This window comes from Ceratotherium simum, chromosome 8, assembly GCF_057802395.1.
Source record: "Ceratotherium simum simum isolate JZ-2026a chromosome 8, ASM5780239v1, whole genome shotgun sequence".
Taxonomy (NCBI): domain Eukaryota; kingdom Metazoa; phylum Chordata; class Mammalia; order Perissodactyla; family Rhinocerotidae; genus Ceratotherium; species Ceratotherium simum.
Window position 1 is genome coordinate 83292218 of NC_141907.1, and position 26635 is coordinate 83318852.

Below are 26635 nucleotides of genomic sequence, written 5' to 3' on the forward strand. Positions count from 1 at the left end.
TATTTATACCATTTCTCCAAAATAACCTTTTAGAACTGTGTTTAATTCCATTTAGGACACAGGGTTTCAAGAAAATGTCTAATTTGAAAACATTTTACATCTTGTGAGGGTAAACTAAAAGCAAAACGTCAACTTTACCACTTCAAAATTCTATGAAAAAGAAAAACCAAAAAATCATGTACACAGATATGCCAGGTAATTCGTCTTCAATTCAAACTTAACAAGGAATATAAAGACTGCATAAAAGAAGAAAGATATGGAGAAAAATGAGGTACCCAAACCAATTTTTTTCCCGCTAATCATATAAGAGAATTTACAAGAATGCTTTTTAAAAGTCGATTGTTTACAATTTTTGTCTTAGTTTCCAGAGAGAAAGTGCATCTTAAACATCTCCGTAACTGACACCCTCTGTGGAAGAGATGGCCCGAATTCGCTGGCTCCCCTATTTACCTAGTTGAAGTTGAATGTCTATTTAGTATCAGAAATTTTTAGCATTAGTGCTGAGAAATTTTTATTCCTGCATTATAATTCAGCTTATTAAGAAAATATTTGACTACTAAACGCTTTAAAAATCAAGCTGAATTGATAATTACATTTTAAGAATGAAATTTCAGGTTTATTTTTGTATCCTAGAAGTTCATTTTATCATGATGATATTGAGTGTCTGCCAAATGTTGATTTTGACTCTGGCCTTTGAACAAAATGGGCAATGCACTTGATTCACATCTAGGGAGAGATCAAGGCTAGTCCCTCTCATTGGGTAAACCTCTGGAAGCGAGCCCTGCTCTGGGCGAAGCTCTGTCAGTCACCTCTGCCACTAGGACTGTCACAGCAAGAATTCCCATTCTCGGGAAATTTTACCATCAAAAAATTTTCCACTTTTTTGATGATAAAATTTCTGTCATTGTCCAGAGAAAGAAAACCTATGTGCATTAGAGAGACATAAGCACTATTAAATCAAGTGTCTTTTGACCTTTAAACAAGAAAATCTGATTGGGAAGACTTAAATTGAAAATAAAAAAGATTCTCCATGTTATATATATTTTTTTTGGTAAATACTTTTTATTGTGGCTAAAATGACCATGTTTGCCATGAGGAAGGGGGATTAAGGAATCACTTCACTATAGATATACCTTTTGTTATATTATTGTGTAATCTAAAATAATTATTTTGGAGGATGAGACAATGTATACAACTCCCCCAAATTTAAACACCCTCACAGGCATGAAGTTAGGAAGCCATTTATACTGATACATTGCTTAGAATATGCAAATTCAAGAGAAATTTCCCATCATCTTCATTATCTGTGTATTAACTATATTGCCTTTAGGAGCATAGGCAATATCCCGTATGTATAGCCCAATTCACCTACACCCTTAATACACAAATGGGATCAAGTAAGCCAGACAAAAAGGAGTTCTTTTCTCTGTCTTCCTCCTCCTCTGTTGTTCCCTCATTTTCCTATAAGCACCATGGGCCCCTCAGCTGCCTGATGGCTCCACCCATCCCTACTGCTATGCCAGACTTTCTGTTTCTCATACTGGGTCAGAGCAGCTGCGGCCATCAGAACCTGTCTTTCCTTCTTCATCTCCCTTCCACCATCATTCTCTCAGCTAATGTCCCGAGAGACTCCATAATGGACTTATTTCCTTCCCACAATCCCTCTCACTGTTATATTCATGGTTACTAGATTTTAACCCTTAAAAGTCCTCTAAATGGATATTGGATGATACTAAGAAATTATTATTAATTTGGGTACTTTGATAATGACATTGTAGCTTTGTAATAAATTGTCCATGTTTTTTGAGATGAACATTTAGTGTATAGAGGTAAAATGCCATAAAGTTTGGATTCTCTTCAAAATACTTTGACAACCAAAGAGAGAGAGAAGTGAAAGGAAAAGAAACAAGGAAGGGAGGGAGGGAGGGAGGAAGGAGAAAGAGAAAGAAAAATGAAGCAAATGTGGTAGAAACTTGATAATTATTGATTCTGGGAGATGGGCATATGGAGATTCATTATAGTACTCTCTACTTTTGGGTACATCTGAATATTTTTATAATAAGAAATAATAAAAAGAAAAGCTTCTCTGGCCTATTACAATTTTTACAATTGAATGTGAATAATTTAAAACTTATCTGGAGAACTTTTGAAGAACGTAGACTAGAGTTTAGTTTTTAGTAACCGAGTAATATAAAGCAGTAAAAGTGCCCAAGAAAACGAATTAAGAGGAATGTGTGTTTGTGTGTCTGTGTGTGTGTGTACATAATTTCAAGTGTTCCAGGGAGCTTCAGTGCCTCTCTACAGGAGCCACCAATTCCTGGTATCATGAATGACAAATCTGCCTGAATTCCTTCACCACGCCCCCATTCTCCCCCCTTTCACGGCCATTTAACATAGTGGTTAGGGCTTGTGTGGTCACTTGGACAGTGTTATTCACCAGAGATCATTGGAGGCAGGGCTAGGAATCTTCCCACTAGAAATCATCAGTTCCAAGTAGTTAACATAAAAACGGTGGAACTTCCACAATTTGGGTCTCCATGCAGTGTCAGCACCCAGCTTCTCTGTGTTGGTACTTTGGGGGGATATTATTGACTGCAAAAGTAACATGCTTTCACCACATTAGTGCAATTTTATGCCAAGGACTCAACTGGCAACTCACAGAGAGAGCGAGAAACTTAAACCCTGGCAACATAAGACTGAGGCAATGTTTAAAAATAAAATGAAAAATACAGTGTGCAGGGGATGGCTGGAGGCCTGATGGGCCCTGGCTTCCCGACTGTGTCATTTGGAGTTTCCCTTGGTTGGAAATAATCGTTGTACCATGTTCTGGGAATAAAATCCCCTGTGCTGCCCTCAGTGTGTAATGTTTTCTCTTGGTTTTGTAGAGAAGTTCTAGGAGAACTGGTTTGGTTTCACCTTAGAAGTAAACATTTCAGAAATAATGGGCTATATTCACGATACCCTTTTTCTCTGAAAATCACTACTCTGTTCAAGCCAGTGAACTAGCCCTCATTAGTCCACAGCATGTGTTTGAGCTTCGTCTTAGAATGAAAGTTAAATGAGGAATACAGAGGCAAGAAAGACAGCAGTGGGAATTTCAGCCATCTGTCCATTAGGGTATATGATCTTTCTGTGACCTTAGCCTTCTAACCAGTTTCTGCCCATAGAAAACAAACCATTCTGTTTTTCCCCTCCATTGATTATTGGACCTGAATGATATGCCTCATTTATTTATTTATTTATTTATTTAGTTAGTTAGTTAGTTAGTTTGTGAGGAAGATCAGCCCTGAGCTAACATCCATGCCAATCCTCTTTTTGCTGAGGAAGACTGGCCCTAAGTTAACATCTATTGCCAATCCTTCTCTTTTTTTCTTCCCCTTTTCTCTCCAAAGCCCCAGTAGATAGTTGTACATCATAGTTGCACATCCCTCTAGTTGCCGTATGTGGGACGTGGCCTCAGCATGGCTGGACAAGCGTGTGTTGGTGCGCACCTGGGATCCAAACCCAGGCTGCCAGTAGCAGAGCACGCGCACATAACTGCTAAGCCACAGGGCCGACCCCAATATGCCTCATTTTATGGGTGTTGCAGGATGGACAATGCATTATGCATTAGATTGATAACCTCTTGGGTTTTTAATTAAATGACCCTAATGGCTCATGTTACTTTTCACGGATGGTAAGGTAATCCCCTTTAATGCTTAAAGCCATAAAATATGATACGGTTGTTGTCAGTCAGTCCAGTAACAATAATGATGACATTGCTGCTGAAACCTACACATTATTATCAGCCCAATACAACCAACAAGATCAGTTTGTTATTAATGCAGTTTCACCTTGTTAGCTGTGCTGCTTCAGTGAAGAACTAGAATATTTAGAATGATACTTTTATGACTTGGGAAGCGGTAATTTTTTTCTTCTCTAAAAATAAACTTTGTGTATGTAACATTCACAATAGGATCATTCTCAAACATGAAGTGATCCAAAGGAATATTATCAAAGAAGCCCACTGAGATCTCAGGACTCTGTATTCAACCCAAAATAACTGAGAAATAGCACAGACCTTCATAACAATAGATATGAGATCCCAAATTATTTTCCTGTGATTAAAGCATACATGTGCTACTAATTTTATTCGTTCAAGTTAGAGTAAACTTTGCTAAGAGTTAATCCTACCGTTGGGAGGTGCTTCAAGGTTTGCTTTTGAAGTAAGATTTGGTGATGATGTTGTGCATGGTACAGGTGTTGTTGTTGCAGAAATTGTTGATGATGATACAAGAAGGGTTATATAGTAAACATCTGAAAAAAAATAAATTATGTTAAAGTTGTTGCATTAAAATTTACATTTATTTTGCTAACCAAGAGACTAGTATATTTAAATAAAGTAAACTGTATGTGTACTGCTGCTAACTCAGTTAGTAGGGCATGGATTTGGAATTAATTTTCTAATTGTTATGAAATCAGCCTTGAGCATAGAATTCATTCACTGATTCCATCTGCTTCTCACCAATGGCGTGAATTTTCAAGGTGGCTGGCAGGAACAGTCTGTGGTTCAGACTGAAACAAAATAGTACTGACAAACCTAGCAAGAATAAATGTGTAAATCTGAAATTTAACAATATTTTTAAGCCAACTAAATTAATGTCAGATGAAATAATTAAATAGACACTCTCTGGGCAGTGCATGTTTTACTAAATATCTTTTCTCTCTCTCTCTCTCTCTCAATATATATATATATATTCCAAAGAAAGACAACAAATTTTAAAGAAATTCAACAATTGCAACATGCCTAAATTTTTGGTGATGGAACAACCATAAATCTGCATTTTCAAATGATTTATTTCTCTAAATTGTGACAACCAAAGGCACAGAAATGAAGACAATATGTTATTATCTATATTATATATTTATTTTTCTAATTCTTTTTTTGGCAAGAGAAAGTCAATATTTAATAACAATTTTCAAAACTTTCATTGAAATATTATTACTATTTTTTCAAAGTGATATAGGACAATTCTCAGTGATATATGAAAAGATTTGTTTTACATAATATTATTATAATTTATTAGCATTTATATAATCTTTTTAATCCTGTATCTTATTGATCTTGTCCCTGTATACCCACTGTTATGTTGAAGATAAAACACAGCAAACAAATATCTACGAAGGACTTGGAAAAAGTGTTCATATCCATGGAAGGCATTATTTTTATGTTGTTACTTCATCTGTATAAATAGCATGTTAGTTAAGAGCATGGATTTTGAATAAGAAAAACTTATGTTCAAATCCCAAACTGACTATGTCATTTCAGTAAATGTATGTCATTAGTATGACTCTCAAATTTAAATTTCATCTACAATTTTCCTCTTTGAATCTGAGAAAAACCGATGATAATCCTGCACATCAGTGAAAAGCAGTGTTTCAGATGCCATGAGCTGGAGTCTATTTCCTGTTTCATTTTATAGCCTGAAGGGCTTGGGAGTGTTAGCGCTGACTTCGTTTATAGACAGTACACAGAAATTGCTTGATGTATTCAGCACGTATAGATGTGTTCAGCACATACCAACATGACAGAACTGTCTTTCACAGGCTTTATGGAAATCAAACCAAAAGGTTTTTTCACGTCTGGAGATAACACTTCACACCCTTGGTCTCACCTGCCCCCTCCTCCCAATATTCAGCAGAGAGAAGGAACACAGCATGGATGAGGTTATCTTTTCTCCATTAGTCAGTTTGTTCTCGCTATCTTTCCATTTGTCCTAGAGTCCCTGATGTAACACTAATTCCTAAGTTTAAATTGAGGTTGAAGAAGTTATTCAAAGAAACACATACCACTTTGACTAGAAAATTCACCTGCAAATAACTTGAATGATCCCCATCTGTTGACTTGCTAAATAGTAACAGCCTTAATGTCTGAGTACAATCAACATCTCCAGAGATATTTTTCTTATTTCTTTCCTCTCTCCCTTCCTCCCTTCCCTCCTTCTTTCCTTTTCTCTTTCACAAACACTTATTGAGTAACTTATATGAAAAGCATGATTAGATACAGTAAAAGGCTCTATGATGTACAATATAACGTCACCCTTGAGTAGTTTTCAATCTGGTGGGTAACATAAAGCTGATACACAATACATAATAAAAGATATTTTGTATGGGTTGTGCAGACCAATGTTTTTCAAACTGTAGCTTATGGTACCATTAAAGAGTAATTAAAATCCATTTAGTAGATTGCAGTCACAGCTTTTGCCAAATGAAAGAGAAAAGAGACAATACCAGAGTGATTTTACAAATAATCAGAGTAAGTATTGTTTCATGAAGCTTTTATTTAGGGATATGTGTGTGTGTTTGTGTGTGTGTGTGTGAGTTTGAATGAAATGTGTGCCAATGCAAAATATATTTCTTACTGTGATTCCAGCTAAAAATGTGAAAGCTACTGGACAGAAAAAATTGGGCAAGAGTTTATAAGATAAAAGATGACCACCCTACTGACATGAGCAAGGAATACTTCATAAGAGACTTGACATAGGAGTTGGAGCTTGAAGGGTAAGTATTACGTCCACACAGGGAGACGAAAGGGCATGAGCAAAGGTCTGGAGGGGGAACTGAGACACATGTGGGAGGGCTGCAAACAGTTCTGTTTGGCTGGATTGCAGTATGCTATGAAAGGACATAGTGGACATTGTCTGGCAAAATTCTGGAGGCCAGATTGTAGAGGATGTTGAACACCAAGTTGGGGACTGAGGACTTTATCAATGAGTCAGTGGGGAGCCATGGAAAGTGACCAAATAGAAATTCTACTGTAGGAAAAATGATGGGGATATGAGTGGGGCAAAGAATGAGAAGACACCAGTTGAACTGAACTGTAAGCCCCCATTTTTCTGTTTACCAATGTCCTCTGCCCACTTGAAGTCATTGAGAGCAGTGAGTTCGCACCTATCAAATGACTTGAGCCAAACTACAAGTAGGCAGATTTCTAACCACAGATGTGGTAAGATTGAGATCTACTATAAGGCTTTTCCTCCTCACGGTCCTTCAAGACATTTGACCACTGATTTCCCTGAGTAAAACCTTAATCCATTAGCGCTCATTAACATCTCCATTATTAGTTCTTCATATTGTTCCACAGAGTATGCCCTCTTTTTGGCAAGGCTGACAATAACTCCTAAAAGTATTGTCACACGTTCAATGTGAGCACTTTCTGGGGGTTATTTCATCTAATCCTAACAAAGACATTATGATGCTCATACTCTTACAATCACCTTTTCACAGATGAGACACTGAGGCTCAAAAAGAGTAAGTAGCTTGCCCACATTAGACATTGGGAAGTAATAGGGTTGCAATTTTACTTCAGACAGCCTTGACTCCAGAGAAGATATGATTCACCACCACACATCAGGCCACGCAAAGCCATGTACCCCAGCTCCACCTGCTCTCTATCTTTGAAGAGTGTGATATTAAAAGGGAGGAAGTAAGTAGATGCATGGATGTTCTGCCCTTATGTACCTAGGATGAGGAAACAGACAAAATATCTCATTATTTTTTTCTTAAAAAATAACAAACACTCAGTCATATACATATACATACACACACATATAAACTGTTTCCATGTTAGACTTAAAGCTTTAAAGGAAATTACCAATCTGCTAAAATTATCTATATTTGAAAAGTAAAAATAGATATTTCCTCAGTTTGAAAAATTCTGCAAATGGAAACTTTCTTTTATGATACGGTGGAAAAGAATTATTCCTTAACTACCACTGTTGAAGGTTTTACTGACCATGATGCAAGCAACCCTTAGCTATGCTTTTTCTGTATTATCTATAGATTTCTTCTAGGGTTGATTTCATCTCATAGTAAACTATTGAGGAAAATGGTTTATTTTGAAGTATTTTCTCTTCACGGGACGTGGTGGGGTAGCATTTTTCCTCTCTTTATCTCCAAAGGTAAATTTAACAAGGAGACCTGTGCTTCATGACTTTGCTTATGCCAAACCAGACAGGCTGCTCCGGGGATGTTATAAGAGAAACCATGGCATTTCGTCCTGATTCCACCCTACCCCACACAGCCAGCTGGAGAGAGCACAAGGGATACTGGGACACTAGTTTTCTATACTATGACGGGATGAAGCACTATTAGGATTTTAGTAAAATAACTATTTTAATTACAAAAATTACATGATATATTTATGCTAAGATGTTTCCATGGATCTTGAAAAGCTCTGTGTTCTCTGAAGTTCGGGATCAGGTACCCCAGCCGTCCACACGCACCACCACCTAGGACCTTTCATGTGAACTTGCATGTCTTGTCTTTGAGAATTCAGCTTATGGCTAGAAACCAAGTATCTTATTTTCTCCTGTTTTCAGATCAAGTCATCTACTCCAATTTTCTTAGACATGCTTTTAATTACATTTCTAGGTAACTCACAGATGCTCTCTAAAGGTTGAAATTTTCTCCCTCCTCACAATGAGCAGTTATCTCTCCAGTCATCTTTTCCCCTACCAAGTTTACCTCTAAAGGCCTCTGGAAATCCACTACAGAAAAAGACAGATCTTGCTTCTTCCATGTCAACACAAACACTGAATGATAGTAACTTAGAATTCTAGAAGTTGAGACCTGGAAAGAACTTTTTAAAATATCCTAATATAATATAATCCCTACATTTTATGGCTTAGAAAATGTATGAGTTTAAGGTAGTTTCAAAAGATCACAGCACCAATTAGTAAAAAAGTTCCCTTGATTCCCAATTCAGCACTCGACTATGCAACACAGAGAAATCTGTTTCTGTCTCTAATGCTACTATTTGGGCATGTGGAATGCACTGCTGACAGAGACAGGGCTGATGTTTCCCTCTGAACTATCTCTGAGAAAGTATTTACTTTGCCAGTTTAATCATAAACAAAATTTCAGAAGAAAGTTTTATACTCTTTTTTGTTTCTTGCAAGTAGCTAGTTAGAAACATCTTTATTACAAGTCTTGTGAGACAATTCACTACATGCTTTCCAGAAAGTATTGCTTCCTTTCACTGAAAACACACTGTGCTGAAAGCAGCTTGCAAGTAGCTACTTAGAAACATCTTTATTACAAGTCTTTTCTTTTTTTAATTAAAGATGGAAATACATGATTCATGTCAGAGCTAAAGATGTTTTAATTTTTTTCTTTTCTTAAGGCATAATCACAATCAGAAGTTTATAAATCATCTGTTTATATCTTAAAGAGTTTTAAGCTCTTTAAGGAAACAGAGGAGTGATTTCTTTAGAAATAAGTAATTACAGTATACACAAAATGCTGATTCCTAGATGATCCTAGAAGCCCTCAAAGTAGCATTATTAGGTGATAATTTCATTACCTAGATCAAGTCATCTATGGAATTGAAGATAAAGTAGATACTTTTATGTTTTAAGAGCTTACAACGTGTTATTTTTCATGAATTCACACTGTCTTCATGCAGCGCCACCTGCTATATATCCCCACCCCCTCAGAGTTTTAGAAGTTTTACACAGATTTTATCTTGAAATAAAGTAATTTTCAGTTCAGTTATCATTTACAGATGCTATCTCCTCATGCATCACAGCCTATAGCGAATGTGGATCCACTTCCGAAGTTTGCCCATGATGGCAGTGCACAAATCAGGGTATTATGAATGGGGGGGGGGCTTTTCACAGTGATTTGTCAGTAATTGCTAGCATTTTAATTCTTGCTCACTTGATACCCTATATCTTCTTTGTTAGTAAATGATCACTAGTGAAGTTGAAAATTTCAATTTTCCTTCACCCATTAAAAAAATATACATATATAATGTAATATACAACAAATTTATATATAAAAGTCAAATATATTTATATATAAATATAATATAAATAAGTAAATAAATAAAATATGGTACCACTTTCCATATTCCCATCAAAACAGAGCCTTCATGAAAGACAAGGTGCCAACTCCTTTTGATGACCAGTTTCATTTCAACATGTTTTTACACTAATAGTGATCCTTCTCTTTTGACACAGAGAAGGTTACTTTGGTTTACTGCCAACCACATTAAACACAGTTAATTGTTTTCTCGTTTAAAAGACAAAACAATTATTATGTGATATGCATCCTTCGTGAGTTCTTCTATTTGCATTGATCCAAAAATGTCATAAAATCCTATATGAAATGTATAAGTAACTCACTAGCCAATAAGTTACTTACCTCAATAAGCATTTATTAAGCATCTATTTCAATAGGAGCTAAGTAAAAATAAAAAATATGTTTTTCCTAGAGGAACTTATTTTGATACTCAAGCTATACATATATGAAACTACTATCAGATTATGCTGAGGTGCCATATAAAAATGGTGCTGTATAATTAATACTAAAGTAAGGTGATATCTCTCTAAGTGTCTGAGATAATTAATAAGAATAATTTTCCTGGAGGAAGAAGTTTCAAGAGGACACAGATAACTGAACACAACAGAGGAAGAAAAAAATGTTTTATGGGAGAAAAGGAAGAAAGGATATTCAAATAGAAGGGCAAAGTCAATAATGCCAAGTAAAACAAAAGCCAGATAATATGACTCCTGAAAGGGGGCACTGAGAATATTAGACACTTACAAGCAGAATCTCTTGGGAGAGGAAAACAGGAAAATCCCACTTTCAATGAAAACATCAGAGCTAGTGGCAACTCTCGAAAAAAGGATTTTAAATTTAAAGTACCTTTTCAATTAAGAGTAACAAAATACTGTAGCAAGCACAAAATTTTGGAGAATGCTTAAATTGCCTAGGTGGAATGAATTTGGAGGATAAGTCAGAAGAAAATCTCCTCTCTCACGGAGAGGAAAATACTCAGATAAGTGGGAGAAAGCTGTGCCCGAAAGAGGCATCTCTTCAGGTTCGAGCCATCTGTGAGGTGGCGAGGGAGCGCCAAGCCTGGCAGGCTCCGTGCGTGGACAGGTGTCTCAACCACCTGGCCCCTCTGGGGAGAACAGGAAGCCAGCAGTACATTGGTGAGTTTCTAAAACAGAAAACAACAATATCTGCAAAATGGACCTTCTGAGGTGTTTTGGCTGACAGACACATGGAGGTGTACAGGCAAATTGCCTCCACTCACCCAGGTGTCAGTGTGAAGTGATGGGGCAACGCAGTTCTTTTTCCTTCACAAAATAGCTGTGATTCTTTAAAAATCATGCTCCATAATAACGAGATATTGGAGATTGTGGACTCTACTATAAGGGGATTTTTTGTATATTGTACCTAGTTTGATTGAGGAGTTTCAATCCCTTGAGGTACAAAAAGGCAAAGATTATGTTTAATCTTTACAAGGATAGCAGTAGGACGGAAAAGAAACAACTGCCATACTCCTGGTCTCTTAGACAGTCGACCCACGGTCTCTCCCGCTATGCTATGCTCCGGCTCTGGAGAGCAGCTGGGGTTCTGCTGCTCAAAAGTATCTTCCAAGGAAACAAGGTGCTTGAGCTTTGCACCTTCTCGTAGGCACCAGCACGCTCTACAAGCAAGTCTCTTGGCACATCTCGTGACCTCAGGAAGGGTTCGATTGGGGGCCCTCAGTCCTGGGACGAGCACTGCTCTGTTCATCCTCTGGGCTCCATGTAGGGGCAGGCATAACACAGGAGAGCACAGCCCTCTTCTCTGCTGACTTCAGCTTTGCTCTGAGCTGAGAACGTAGCCGCTCGAAATCTGGAGTCTTAACTAGAGGCTCTCCCGAGTATGTTTTCAGGAACAGGAAAGCTGTCCGGAAACACTTTCTACCAGCAGATCAAATTAGTTTAGACTAGTGACATACACGCGCAACGACATGATGGGAAGCGGGAGGAAGACACAGACGTGGCAATTCTGACATTAGCTAACTGTGTGACTTTGTGTGGGCCACTTCACCTCTCTGGGTCTCAGTTTCTTCGCTGTAAAAAGGGTCTGTTGAACAGCTATAAAATTGCATTACATAAAACTAAATTACAATGTAAATATTCGTTATAGCAAATAGTAAAGTATAAATTGCATTTCTACATACCAAGAGGAGGCTTGTGCATTAGCAGTTATACACAATGGCTTTATGGAATTATTAACCTGTTGCCTGGGAGAAATCTGAGCCCAAAAGGGAATTCTGTACTTTAAGGGACAAAAATGACTACATTCTTTTGTAAGCTGATAATGTTACTTGGACTAAATGTATTTCCCCTTGAGGTGTTGGACTACCCAGAACTAGAGAAAATTTAAAGACAAAATTTGAAATAGACATTTGGAATACTTTGTTTTGGAATTTTCTTTTCAACATAGAGGAGTAAGTGTAATAAGATAAAATATTTCGTATAGGTAAATCAATTCCTATGTGAACGAATAGAGCCCACATACAATAAGCTAGTCAACTCTCTCTCACCAATATGAGTGTGTATGTCTGTGTGTGCGTGTGTGTGTGTTCATGTCTAAGTTTAATTAGCGACAACTGAGTTTTTAAAAATAGTCTACAGTACTGCATCTGAAACTAGAAAATGATAGCTCGCTGGATTTGAGATGCCTTATCATTTCATCTACTCTTATTTTTGTCTTCTCTAAATGCAAAGAAAAACTCTCTAGCTGATTTTAAATGCTAGTTAATTTGTATCAGTTGAAAGACTGTATTTTTACTTATAAAGAGGTAAAATAAAAGGACAAAAAGTTATTTCTAGCTTCTGAAAAGTCAAAAGTAATCTTTTCATGCCCTAAAAAGAGTTATTTGAAGGGACAAGAAACTTTAAATAATAGACAGTCCAAGAATGCAAGCATGTGTAACAATTACTTTCACTTACATCATTTGATTTTAACAACAATCTTGTGAACCAGCTGAACAGACACTACTGTTATCTCCATCTTGTAGATAGACACTGGCCCTGGTAACTGATGGTGACTTGTTAAGATGCAGAGTTAGAAGGTGCTAGAGCCTGTTTAAACTCAGACATTCTAACCCCATCTTCCACGTTCTTCTCTGCGTTGGAGAGAGTCTTAGCTGTGCAGTGCCGTGTTTGTGGAGGCAGTACTGCTATGCTTCCACACTAGCATTTAATGACCTTAGAGTACAACTTTTTTCTCTTATATTATTTCTAATTGTTATGAAAATGTGACTAATTAAGGTATGTAAAATATTGAAAAAAAACACATTGATGGTCAGGAATACCTCCCCTGTTTTTGGTTGACCAACCACCTCATCCATTAGAGATTATTAAATAAATCAAAACAAAACAAAATCTCCTAGCTCAAAGTTCTGTCCATCATTAGAACATTAGTGTGAAACAATTTTACTAAAAAATTGAAAAGTAAGTAATTCAACTTTTATTGTTATATCGATGACTCAGAAAATTTATGAAGCGCTTTCTAAGATCGACATTTTTAGTGACCTTTTCACTTTAGTTGTTACTTGTCCTGGATTTCAGGCAATGTTGCAAAAAATTATTTTCCTTTCTTGTTTTGGGGTAAAGCAACAGTGATATGGGAAACATATTTTTGTTTGCTCTCACTTTTATAGCAAAAGCACCGATTGCTTTACCTTGACCCCATCAAACAACTCTTTTGCCCTTTTTATTTCGTTTGCATAAAATTATTTTTTAGCATATATATCCAGTGTCCCCTGTGAATGCAAGAAGAGACACTAAGTCAATGAAAATAATCTCTTAGCAAGGACTACAGCAAGAGGCAGTGCAGTGTAGGGAGTGGGGCACAGCAGGGCTCAGGGCCACACGGCCCAAAGAGTCCCGGCTCCGCAGTTTACCGTCTGTGACCGTATCACAAATTGCTTAACCTCGTCAGCCTCAGTTTTCAATATTATGGAAACCTGCCCTATAGGCTTTTTGTGAAGGTCAACAGATTAATACACGTAAAAAAGTGAGAGGTGCAGCTAACATCTGGGCTACCCTTGACTTTATCCTGATTAAAATCTTGACGAAATATATCTCAGAGTTCTACCATTAGGTGAGATTAATCTGTTTCTTGCTTATACTGCCCCTAAATACTTAATTTACTACTTACAAGGCCATATCCAACACAGTCAGTAGGTTCAAGGTGGTAAAGTCTTTCTGAAAAAAACTTCAGCTCCTCCCTAAATCCTGACCTGATTCTTCCAATTATGTCCCAACTTTGATAGCCATTGCCGGATTTTATAAATTATTTTCATTATTCTCCTTTTATAATATCCTTATGCCATTTCTTTCAAGGAACTATGTTTATAATAAAGAGAAAGACTGCAGGATAGAAAAAAGAAAACGTGGAAGTTGGTTTCACGTAGCGGAATAAAGAGGTTTCCCAGGCGGCACTTCCGCAGGCCCGCGGATGCTACCACGCTGTGGGCACGGTGCTGTCGCGACGGCAGAGTTTCTACCAGGGATCGTTGAATCTGTATTCACACTAAATATTGTCTGTATATTGAAAAAATGATTCACACATATATGCTACTGTTTTTAAATTTGTGATTTGCTTCCTTTGTGATTAATAAAATACAAATGTAAAAAAATTGCTAAATATTCAGCAGCATTCTGTTTCCACAATTAGTGGGTGCAATAATTATGTTACTAGGAAGGGAGTTCACAATTATTTCCATGTAAATAAGGTATTTATATTAAAAAAAATTGGAGGGCCATTTCCTCATGGATCTTAGTATATCAATAACAGCACAATTTTGCTAATTTGACTGAAGTCTTCATAGAGCATCGCAAACTGAGCCAGAACAAAAGCATACCTTTACTTTGTGCGCATCTGTTTTCCAACATCGGAGATGGGAAAACCGCTCTGACCCGCAAGCCCAGTATAAATACCCATCATGTATTTATACAAGTTTAGAGAAGAAGTCATGTGTCTACTTTCTGATTTTAGAGACTTACTTTTATATGGTATATATTCCAAATTAAAAATATTTTGAACATTTCATTAAGATGTCATCAAAGGAGTCACTTGAGGTGGGCTACTTAAATCTAACACATTTAAAAATAACTTCATGTCGTGGGGCAGATGCTGCCTTTGGAAAAAGAAAAAGCTGACACTGAACACTGCAACAGATTTTTGTAGATAAAAGTAGGCAACAGACCCGTTTCCAGAATATGCTTTCAAAGCCTGATTGGGAAGTATCTGCTCTGCTGATGGGGAGAAATCAGGAAATCCACATTTGAAGAAAAGGAGAGCAAGAAGTAAACTATGTACTTCTATTTCTCAGTCAACTCAAAATTGCCTCATTATCTAAAAGTAGTACCCTCTTGCATAATATTGTCCAATTTTAACTAGAAGAATAAACCATTCCAAAATCCTTTCCCAAAATCCAAGACAAAGGTTAGGATGGAAAATTTGTTCTTATCTAAGAACAAATGGTCAGGGATATCCTTGCAGGGGATGATTTTGGAAATTCGAAAGGATGTCTAGAACTGCCAGAGATATAAAAGAAAGAGCTAGAGAGAACTGAATTGCTCTGCCTAAGAAAATGGAAACACTGTTATTTTTAAGCCCCAGGGTGAGAAAGCAGAAGATGGGGTAAGAGGAGAGAAAAAAGGCCAAGAAAGAAGGTGGAACATCCAAAGGACTTTTAAGAACAGGGATATCTAAAACTCATCCTTAATTTTACATCATTCTGATGTAAAACGTCCCTTCCTTTAGTAAAGTGAGCTACTACTCCGAAGTCTGCAAATACCCACCAATTAAGTGGATCTTTCTGGGCAAGCGTGAAGGAAAGAGGAACTACATTCAGTTGTTGCCAATGCGAAGTTAAAGAGAATGTCACAAGAAACCAAACGAAGTACAAGATTTGACTGATGCCAGAAGTTGGAAAGAAAGGTGAGCGTGAGAATTGAATCCTCCCTCTGCCACAAAGGATTTGGAGAAATGTGGGGCATTGGGCTCTTCCCCAGAGCATAGAATAAGTCTTCAATCTGAACGTATTTTCATAGTAAAGGATAGAGATAGCCAGATGACATCTGAATAATATAAAATTACTTTCTTATTTTATTAAATGTTGTTGACTAGACTCAGAATCAAATTTGCTGAGTCATAATTGTGCATTTGCTGAGCAGAGGATCATTGTAAATTTGTTCTATAGCAAATTATTCCAGACAGAGTTGGCTATAAATTGTTTGCTTCACGTATATGGCAGGGTAGATAATCAGAACAGATAGACCGGAGCTATAAAATAAGCACTTCAATGCAACAGCAATAATTATTTAAATCTGAGATATCACCAGTATTAAGCAATAAAGTATTTTCTAAGTGTGAAGGCTACCATTAGATCACAGTTGACATTTATTTGTAAACTGATTTTTTCTGGTTTTGAAGATGAATTCATGCCAGAACAATTAAATTTACTTTCCTGACAGAGTAACAGAGATATTAATAAGAGAAAACCAGTGGGTATCTTACATTATCAATATGTAATTAGTTTCTTTTATCCAGAATCCTAATAAATATGGTACTCTGTATAATTAAACACTTTTATTAGCTTAGAATTATTATAAAAAATATACCAGAATGATAAATTTTCAAGCAACTCTAGTAGATAGCATTATCTGTGTATCTTCAGCTACTAGTGCAGGACTTGACAATGGGCCTTTATTAAATGTTTATTAAAATCTCAATATAAGTGAGGTTTTCCTGGATAGCCAGAATCCCCAAAATATTGCAATTATTCTATCTTTTTAAAAAGAATTACAACTGGCTAAAAATATAAAGTAAAACTTGAGTTGAATTCATATAGAATATATGGTCTACTATTGAAACTTCACATTGAAATAAGTTTCTGGGTTTACAATTGTTAGCAAATCGTCATTCCTTACACTTAATTACTATTTGTAAACGTATCTCTGTTCTTTTGTGACCTCAATAGTGTTGAATGCTGGATAAACCTGGATTTGTGATTATTTTTTCTGATATAAGGTCACTTTAAAATCTGGGAATAATTTGTGGGGCATTTCCTGTGTTCTTGGCATTTTTCTTATCTTTAGTGAGACTTCTGAAACGTTTGAAAGCATTACACTTCATATTCTCATGGGTTAAAAAGGTCTAATAAAATGTATTTGCTATTTCAGAAAAGTCACTTACTAACTACCAAAGTGTCCTCAAAATTCTTGTCCATTTTAGCAGCTTCCCAGTGAGAAAAAAAGAGCTGGCCAAAGGCAACCCTAGGTTTGGCTGTAGCAGCTTCCTGAGGTTTAATCTCCAAGAAAGTGTGTCCAAAATTTCATTCACTCCTGAATTTTTTCATATCATTTACTTTATGTACTACTAGTGGCTTACTCTTTTTCTCAAAATCAAATCACTTTTTAAAATTAAATTCAGTTTTTAAAAAGAAATGTTATAATACTATCACAAAAAGAGACTAAGATCACTGTCATTAGTTAAAGTAACCATAAAAATAAATACTATGGAAAAAGTGATATTTTATATATATACCGTTAACTTATGACAGTTCATGCTTGAGTCCTGCTCTCTCTGTGTTGAAAAGTAACATTAGTGAGTGAGAGGGCATAATAAAGGCATAAGAACACCAAATATCCACTTGGATAACCAGAATATAATAGAGATTTGAGTCAATGTTATTTAATTCCATGACCACTAAAATTATCTCAAGTATCAACAGTGGTACCCGTTACATACCCGAGAAATACTCCTCTAGGTGAAAGTATTTTAAGGCCACCCACTCAGTCTTAAAGTACCTTGTAATGCACCAAATTATAGCTTCTCCATATGGCAGAAAGTAGCCCCCACTCCATTTTTATTCTTCCTTTCTTCCTCATACTGGTACATATTCTTCCCGTCTTCCTTTAAGAACCAAGGTCAAAGGAACCCAAAGCTCAGCATTGTTTAAGGGGCTGACAATAAAGATAGAAAGTAAGGGCTGGGCAGGTGATCATTGTCTCATATGACATCAACCAATGAGACTAAATTATAAGCCAGTAAATGATAGAATCAATTTAGGAAAAAAGCACAGAATTTCAAATGTATCTGACCTTACATTTTAGAAAATAATCCAAATCAGGTTTTTAAAGAGCAGTACATTGAGCTACATTTTAATATCTTGGATAATATTATTAGGGAAATTGACAATATAAAAATAATTAGATAAATTATTGTTCATTTACAGGATAAAGTTCAGTAGCAGTAAAGTGAACAACAAAAGAGCAAAAGCAAAAAATATACAAATTTAGTAAAATACTATAAGAACAAATACATCAAGAAAAAGTGTAAAGTGAAAAGAAAACCCAAGAGTGAAATGAATAATTAGTATAATATTTTATCTTAAAATCGTACTTGCAAATGGAACTGTAGTGATGAGATTGTGCTATATAACTAAGAGGTAGCTGTTGTTATTTTGCTCAATAGTGGCTAGATTCTTATTATAACATGAATTCAGTTTTGATCTTTGCACTTTAAACAAGTAGAAGCAAAGTTGTCAAAGAAGAGGAACTAGGGGCCAGCCTGGTGGCACAGCAGTTAAGTTCACATGCTCCAGTTCAGTGGCACCGGGTTCGCAGGTTTGGATTCTGGGCGTGGACTTATGCACCGCTTATCAAGCCATGCTGTGGCAGGGTCCTACATAAAGTGGAGGAGGATGGGCACAGATGTTAACTCAGGGCCAATCTTCCTCAGCAAAAAAAAAAAAAAGAAAGAAAGAAAGAAAAAAGAAGAGGAACTAATGCTAATGTGAATAAAGATGTAAATTGTATTCCAGGAGGAGAAGAAAAAGGAGTTGGAATGATTTACTGTTTAATCTGAGGAAACAATTTCTGACACTAAATTTAATCCTTTCCAAATTTAAGTTTCTATAATATTGTCTTTCTAACTTAATTTCCCAATATGCAAATAAAAGTGAAAAGAATTTCACCTTAAAATTTCTGATATTTCACTAGATGAAAAAAATCAGTGACTGTTTTACTAATATTCAGAGAAAATAAATGGGCAAATATTGTTCATTAACAAGTTAATTCTTATGTAAGCACATCAAGAAATGCAAATGATAACTCATTAGTAAAATATATCTTCCATAATAATAACATGATAACTCCCATAATTACAGCGCATAACTTTTTAATTATCTATGTTGGAAGAATAGAAAAAACTATATAGCTTGTAAAATGTATTGCTATCATCATAATTATTACAGTATTACAAAAAAGGTGATAAAGCATGATTCTAATTCTGTCTGCACCAGTTCTTCAATGATAAGTTAAAGCTCTGAACTTTAAGAATTTAATAGACAAGGCATATAATCCTAAAGATGTTTTTGGCTTTAAGGAGCAAGTAAAATATGGATCAATTAAATAAATTCAGCCAGTATTAACTGAACATTTACTGTAGATATAGCTTGAGACAAAAGAATTTCCCTTGCAATCTAGAAGAATTCTCTTGATACAAGGTGTCATTTCTATTCATCTGAATATCTATCAAATTTGTGTCAGAGACTTGAATGTATTACAAGTTTTAATTAATGATGCTTGTATTAGCTATCTATTGCTGCACAACAAATTATCCCTAAAGACGGTCTTGAAACAACACTTATTCTCTCTCACGGTTTCTGTGGGGTGGTAACTAGAGAGTAGCTCTGAGCAATTCAGACTTGAGTCTCATGAGATAGCAGTCTCTAGAGACTGCAGCTGAGGCTGCAGTCAGCTCAAGGCTGATGGGTCTGGAAGATCCACTCTCAGGTGGCTCACTCACGTTGCTGGCAAGTTGGTGCTGGCTGTTGGTGGAAAGCTTCAGTTTTTCTCCATGGGTCTCTCCACAAGGCTGCCTGGTCGTTCTCACAACATGATGGCTGGCTTCCCCCAGAGAAAGCAATCTGAGAGACCACCAGGTAGAAGCAACAATATCTTTTACTACCAACCTTGGAAATCACACAACATCACTCCGCTGTATTCTATGAGTCATATAATTCAGCCCTAACTAACTATGAGAATGGTCCACCCAAATGCTTGAATACCAAGAGGCAAGGATCATTGGAGTCCATCTTGAAGACTGGCTATCACAATACTTACAATGTGTTGGATTAATCTCAAGCACAGAGATTATTAGATTTAAAAAAATGAATTTCTGTATTCTGGAAAAAACTTCAAAGTTTTATTTATAACCCGGTCTACCCACTCAAATTTCCCACTGCTCTCCAATTAAGCTGATTTCTTTGTTATCCCTTAAATACGGCATTTTTATTTCCTACTCTGTAGTTTTGTTCATGTTTTACCCCATAACACTCCTAGAGAATACAGAGAATTTTTCTTTAAAGATCAACTGAAATAGTTGCATCTGCATGAAGCCTTATTTATTAGTTCCGTCTACAATGACTATCCTTTCCTCAGAAGTCCTATAGCCACACAATGAGTCCTTGTCACTCATTTAACACAGACAATAACTGAATGCTTACTGTGTGCTATGGCTGTGCTAGGTTATGGCATAAAATAATTGTTTATTTCCCTTATCAATCCAAAGAATTCACTTAAATACCTTATATTCATGATGCTAGTATTTAATACATGTTTTCAAGTATATTCTCCAAGTTGTCAAATGTAAGATGTTGGGTTTGTTTTGTTTTGTTTTGTTTTGTGAGGAAGATCAGCCCTGTGCTAACATCTGCCAATCCTCCTCTTTTTTTTTTTTTTTTTGGCTGAGGAAGACTGGCCCTGGGCTAACATCCGTGCCCATCTTCCTCCACTTTATATGGGATGCCGCCACAGCATGGCTTTGCCAAGTGGTGAATCGGTGTGCACCTGGGATCTGAACTGGGGAACCCTGGGCCGCCGCAGCAGAGCGCATGCACTTAACTGCTTGTGCCACCGGGCCGGCCCTGAGACGTTGGGTTTTTTTAATGTCCCCAAGTGTACATTTTGTGTGCAGAAAAGTATTTTCAGAGGTTAGTTTGGTTTTGGAAGTTAATTTACAGTTTTTTAATTCACAGAATAAAAAATCTATTTCTCCCTCAAGCTTTTAAGTTCAGTTTACAGGTGTTATTATTCTATTTATTAATACAGCAAATTTAGCCATCACTTGAGGGGCCCTTTAACATTTAATCCCACTTACACATTTGGTTAATCAAACTCCCTTAAGTATTTTTTTAAAACTCTATTCGTAAGTTGAAAATAGTTAACATATACCAGTTTGCCTGCCTTATAGGATTTTGTAGAGATATGTATGTAAATATGAGAGATATGTATGTAAAAGTACTTTGTAAACTCTCAATTAATACACACATATGGCATTATTGTTATTAACTTATAAAGTCAGATGTGCCACCATATTGAAATATTCTATGGAAAACAAAGCACATAGCTTTACTCATAAGTGCTTTTAATAAATGTTTTATCAGTTCTCAAAATGGTTAAAAACTTTTTCAGTAAGTTCTTCTCTTATCATGAATTAAATGGAGATTGGCGAAAGTCAAATTTAAATGAAATTAAAGTCCTCAGGAAGATTAAACATTGTTCCAACACCCTGTCTTAAATACCAAGAAGCATACCAAGCAAGCTTCAGTTTGAACTTCAGAAGAAGGTTCCAGTCTCATGAAGAGGACCTGATGGAAACCAGAGATCTTAGGTGCACTGCTAGCCATGAGTCATTGGGGTCAGCCTTCAGTCTAGTGGGACATACTTACAAATCAACCAGTGCATATCAAATGAAAGATGATGAATGCCTCTGACTGCTAAAATAATTCCAGGTAGTAACATCTTGTAGAAAGCTATCTCAATATAAGGGGACGAACCTGAGCAGAGGCAAGTCTTATGTGGAAGGCTTCTGACCCCAAGTAAGTAATGGTGAATGACAGTCTAAAATTCAAGAGAATAACAGAATGAGGATTGAGAGGAAATCAATAACAGCTAAAAGTATACAAGGCTTAAAAGTATACAATGTGTCTTCCCTAGTCATAGAGGATTTGTTCTAGAGATTCAGGCTAAATGGACAATCCACAAATAGTGTATGGTTAATGACAATAGAGATTTATTTGCTAAAAAGAGATTGCTCTTGTCACAAAATCCTTCAGAAGGCTGCTGACATTTCTCTTCATGGCTTTCCTTTCTTGCTATTTTTTAAGGTTTTCTGATTAAATACATTCAGCCTCTGTTATATACTAATCACTGTTAAGATCTTGAAGAGTTTTATCGTCTCTATACAATAAAATGGCTCATTTCCCTTTTAATAGATCCCAGTTTCAATTGTAAGTTTCTTAAGCTTAGGATCTGCATTTTATTCATCCCTCCCAATTTTTGTTAAATTATAAGAGGTAATATAGACAGAAAAGTGCAAAAATATAGATATACATATAATGAATAAATATTAGCCAGAACCTGGTGTAATTATGACCCAGATTAAGAAATAGAATGTTACCAGCAGTGCAGAAGCTCCTTGGGAATGTTATTAATTACATCCCTCTTCCGCTGCTGTAGGGGTAACTCTAGGTCTGTTTCATAGCTAATCTGACTTATGGTAACCATTTCTATCCTTTCTTCATAGATTTACTATCTATGTGTACATCTGAATATAATAGAATTTAGATTTGACTGTTTTTCACTTTGTGTGAATGGCAATATATTGTAGGTATTTTTTGTATTTTGCTCAATATTGTATTTTAAGATTTCTCGTTTTATTGATTATAGTTATACTAGTATGTTCATAGTCATTGCTGTAACAGTTCATTGAATGAATAAACCATAATTTTACAATTCATAGACACTTGGTCTGTCACTGATTTTTGTTTATTATAAAAAAAGTTGATCTAAGCATACTTGTATTTCTATTCTTGTGCAAAAGTGAAGTATTTAGCTATCTGTCAATCTATTTATTTATTTTTAAATTATTTTATTAAGGTCATACCAGCTTATAACATTGTGTAAATTTCAAGTGTATATTATTATATGTCAGTTTCTGTATGGACTGCATCTATACACTGGTACAGGACACAAGTTCACCAATAGTCTAGTTTCTTAAGTCTGCCAATTTTTTTTTGGATTGGGTTGTTTTTATTTTCCTTATTGATTTGTAGTTTTTTCTTATATTCTAGATGAATTGTTTTTTCATCCATGTCAAATATCTTCTTCCATTTTGTGACTGTCTTTTCACTTTTGCTACTGTTTCTTTTGATAAAGAGAATAATTAATTCTAATGCCATAAAATAAATGTCTTTTCCTTTATGGTTAGTGCTTTTTGTGTATTTTCCTAGAATAAAGTTACAGATATTCTCCTGTATTTTCTTCTTTAAAAAGTTTACATTCTACATTTAAGTCAGTTAGTGATTCATCTGGAATTGGCTTTTGCTTATAGTGTTACATAGGAATCCAATATAATTTTTTCCCAATGACTACCTGATTGGGCCAGCAGCATTTATTGAAAAGGCCAATCCTTTCCAGCTGCTCTGTCACATAATCTTTGTTTTATATCAAAAATCCGTATATTGGTAGGTCTGTTTCAAAGCTCTCTATTCTATCCAATGATCTATGTGGCATCAATGCTATATGCTTGGTATGTCTACCATGCACCAGTTCGACAGTTTTATTTACTGTATCTTTACTTATAACCAGTAGAGAAAGTTCTCTTTTCTTGTTTTTATTCTTCAAGAATTCCTAAGATTTTCTTGACTTTATGCATTTCTATGTAAAATTTATAGATAGCTTCTTATATTCCACAATAAAATCTATTAGGATTTTAATTGGATTAATATTGTAGCTGTAAGTTTATTAGAAGAAGATTAACATCATTAAAATACTGGGTCTCCCACCTGCAGAGCAGTGGCAGTGGCCCTGCACATGCAACTGCAAGTGGACAAGGTGGGAGCAGAAAAAACAGCCCTGGTCCCAGCCCCTAGCAGCAGCAGGTAGAACCTGTGACCAAAGGCATCAGGAGCTACAGCAGAACCAGATACCCAGCCCTCAGGGGTGGCATCCCTGACACCAGCTCCACTAGCAGCAGGGGCTGCATATAAGTCCCCAGGTCCCTGGGCCCCCAGCAGCAACAGCAACACCTGTGAACCCAGCACCCCTGGCAGTGATACAAGCAGCAGCCCCAGACAATGCAGGAGCAGCAGCACAGCTGGTGCATGGGGCAGCAGCATCTGAGCCCATGGAGAGTCAGTGGAAGAACATGAGATCCAGGTGACCCCGGAAGCAGCAGAAGTACTCACAGCCTGCTGATCCTGGTGGCATCACCTGAGACTGCAGTGACATTGTAAGCAGCAAGGCACGAGCAACCCCAGAAGCACAAGGAGGGTACTGACGATGCCTTGGACAGACTCAGTGGAGGGTTGAAACTTCAGGCTCTAAAATATAATCAGAAGCAGCTCAGAACCAAAGAAACCAAAGCCATACCCAGATAAGAAAAGGTGGTTACCACTACAAATGCACCAGCATAGGATCAATTCATCAAACACCATGAAGAACTACAGTAACACAGCAGAACAGAAGGAAAATGACAACTCTCCAGAAACCAAATATGAAGTCACAGAAGATTAGAATTACAATTATACTACAGAGAATTCAAAATAGCTGGCATAAAGAAACTCAATGAGTTACAAGAAAGCTCAGAAAGACAGTTCAATGAGCTCAAGAATAAAATTAATGCACAGAAGGAGTACTTCACCAAAGAGATTGAAACTCTAAAAAAAAAAAAATCAGAAATTCTGGAGATGAAGAATACAGTTAATGAGAAAAAAATAAAATGTAGAAAGCATTAAAAATAGAGCAGACTTTATGGAGGAGAGAATTAGTGAGCTCAAAGATAGAAACCTAGAAATGATTCAGGTGGAGGAGGAGAAAGAACCAAGACTTAGAAAAATGCAGAAATTCTTTGAGAAATATCTGACTCAATTAGGAAAAGTAACGTAAGGATTATACATATCTCAGAAAGAGAAGAGAGGGAGAAAGGAGCAGAAAGCTTATCTAAAGAAATAAGAGCTGAGAACTTCCCAAACCTGAGGAAGGAACTGGACGTGCAAGTACATGAAGCGAATAGAACTCCTAAGTACATCAATGCAAAAAGACCTTCTCCAATGCACATAATATTAAAACTAGCAAAAGTCAATGATAAAGAAAAAACTATTAAGGGAAGGAAGAGAGAAGAAAATAAACTACAAAGGAACCCCTACCAGGCTTTCAGCGAATTACTCAACAGAAACCCTATAGGCTAGGAGAGAGTGGAATGACATATTCAAAATACTGAAAGATAAAAACTATCAGCCAAGAATACACTATCCAGTGAAATTATCCTTCAGATATGACAGAGAAATAAAAGCTTTCCCAGACAAACAAAAGCTGAGGGAGTTCATTGCCAATAGACCTGCCTTACAAGAAATGTTGAAGGGAGCCCACCTACCTGAAGTGAAAAGGCAAAGGTTTACAAAGCTTTGAGCAAGGAGATAAATAGATGGACAGAATCAGGAAATTGCAGCTCCATATAAGAATAGGTTAGCAAATACATAATTATAACATAAATGACAAAGGGAAAGAAAACATCAAAAATAACTGTAACCACTTCAATTGGTCACAAACTCACAACACAAAGAATAATAATTTGTTATGACAAAAACATAGAAGGGGAAGAGGAATGGGATGGAATGTGCATAGGCTAAGGGAGATAAGAGGCTATCAGAAGAAGGATTATCTCATCTATGAGCTCTTTTATACAAACCTCGTGGTAACCACAAAACAAATAATCAGAGCAGAGTCACAAAAACCACAAGAAAAGTGTTTGAAACAGTAATCAAAAATCTCCTAAAAAACAAAATTCTAGGACCAGATAGCTTCCCTGGTGAATTCTACTAAACATTCAAAGAAGATTTAATACTTATCCTTCTCAAACTATTTTGAAACATTGAAGAAGACAGGATGCTTCCTAACTCACTTTGTGAGGCTAACATTGCCCTGATACCAAAACCAGACAAAGAAACACAGAAAAGGAAAATTACAGACCAATATTGCTGATGAATACAGATGCAAAAATCCTCAACAAATATAAGCAAATCAAATACAACAAACATTAAAAAGATTATAAGCCATGATCAAGTGGGATTTATACCAGGGATGCAGGGATGGTTCAACATCCACAAGTCAATCAATGTGATTCACCACATTAACAAAGTGAAGAACAAAAAATCACATGATCGGGGCCGGCCCGGTGGCACAAGCGGTTGGGTGCGCGCGCTCCACTGCGGCGGCCCGGGGTTCGCTGGTTCGGATCCCAGACGTGCACCGACGCACTGCTTTGGCGGGCCATGCTGTGGCAGCGTCCCATATAAAGTGGAGGAGGATGGGCACGGATGTTAGCCCAGGACCGTCTTCCTCGGCAAAAAAAGAGGAGGATTGGTGGATGTTAGCACAGGGCTGATCTCCTCACAAAAAAAAAAAAAAAAAAAAATCATCTCAAGAGGTGCAGAGAGCATTTGATAAGATTGAACATCCATTTATGATAAAAACTCTGAATAAAATGGGTATAGAAGGAAAGTACCTCAACATAATAAAGGCCATATATGACAAACCCACAGCTAATATCATCCTCAATGGTGAAAAACTGAAAGTCATTCCTCTGAGAACAGGAATAAGAAGAGGATGCCCACTCTTACCACTCTTATTCAATATAGAACTGGAAATTTTAGGCAGAGCAATTAGGCAAGAAAAAGAAAGCAAAATGATCCAAATTGGAAAGGAAGAAGTAAAACTGTCACTATTTG

General features: G+C 36.4%; 1 protein-coding gene across 1 annotated transcript in view; it reads right to left on the minus strand.

Annotated features, from left to right (window-relative positions):
- Positions 1-26635, minus strand: part of EMCN (endomucin) — a 99128-nt gene that overhangs the window by 54262 nt on the left and 18231 nt on the right. The window contains exon 2 of the mRNA XM_087434736.1: positions 4174-4296. Coding sequence (XP_087290862.1) covers positions 4174-4296 — 123 coding nt within the window. The remainder of the gene's footprint in view (positions 1-4173; positions 4297-26635) is intronic.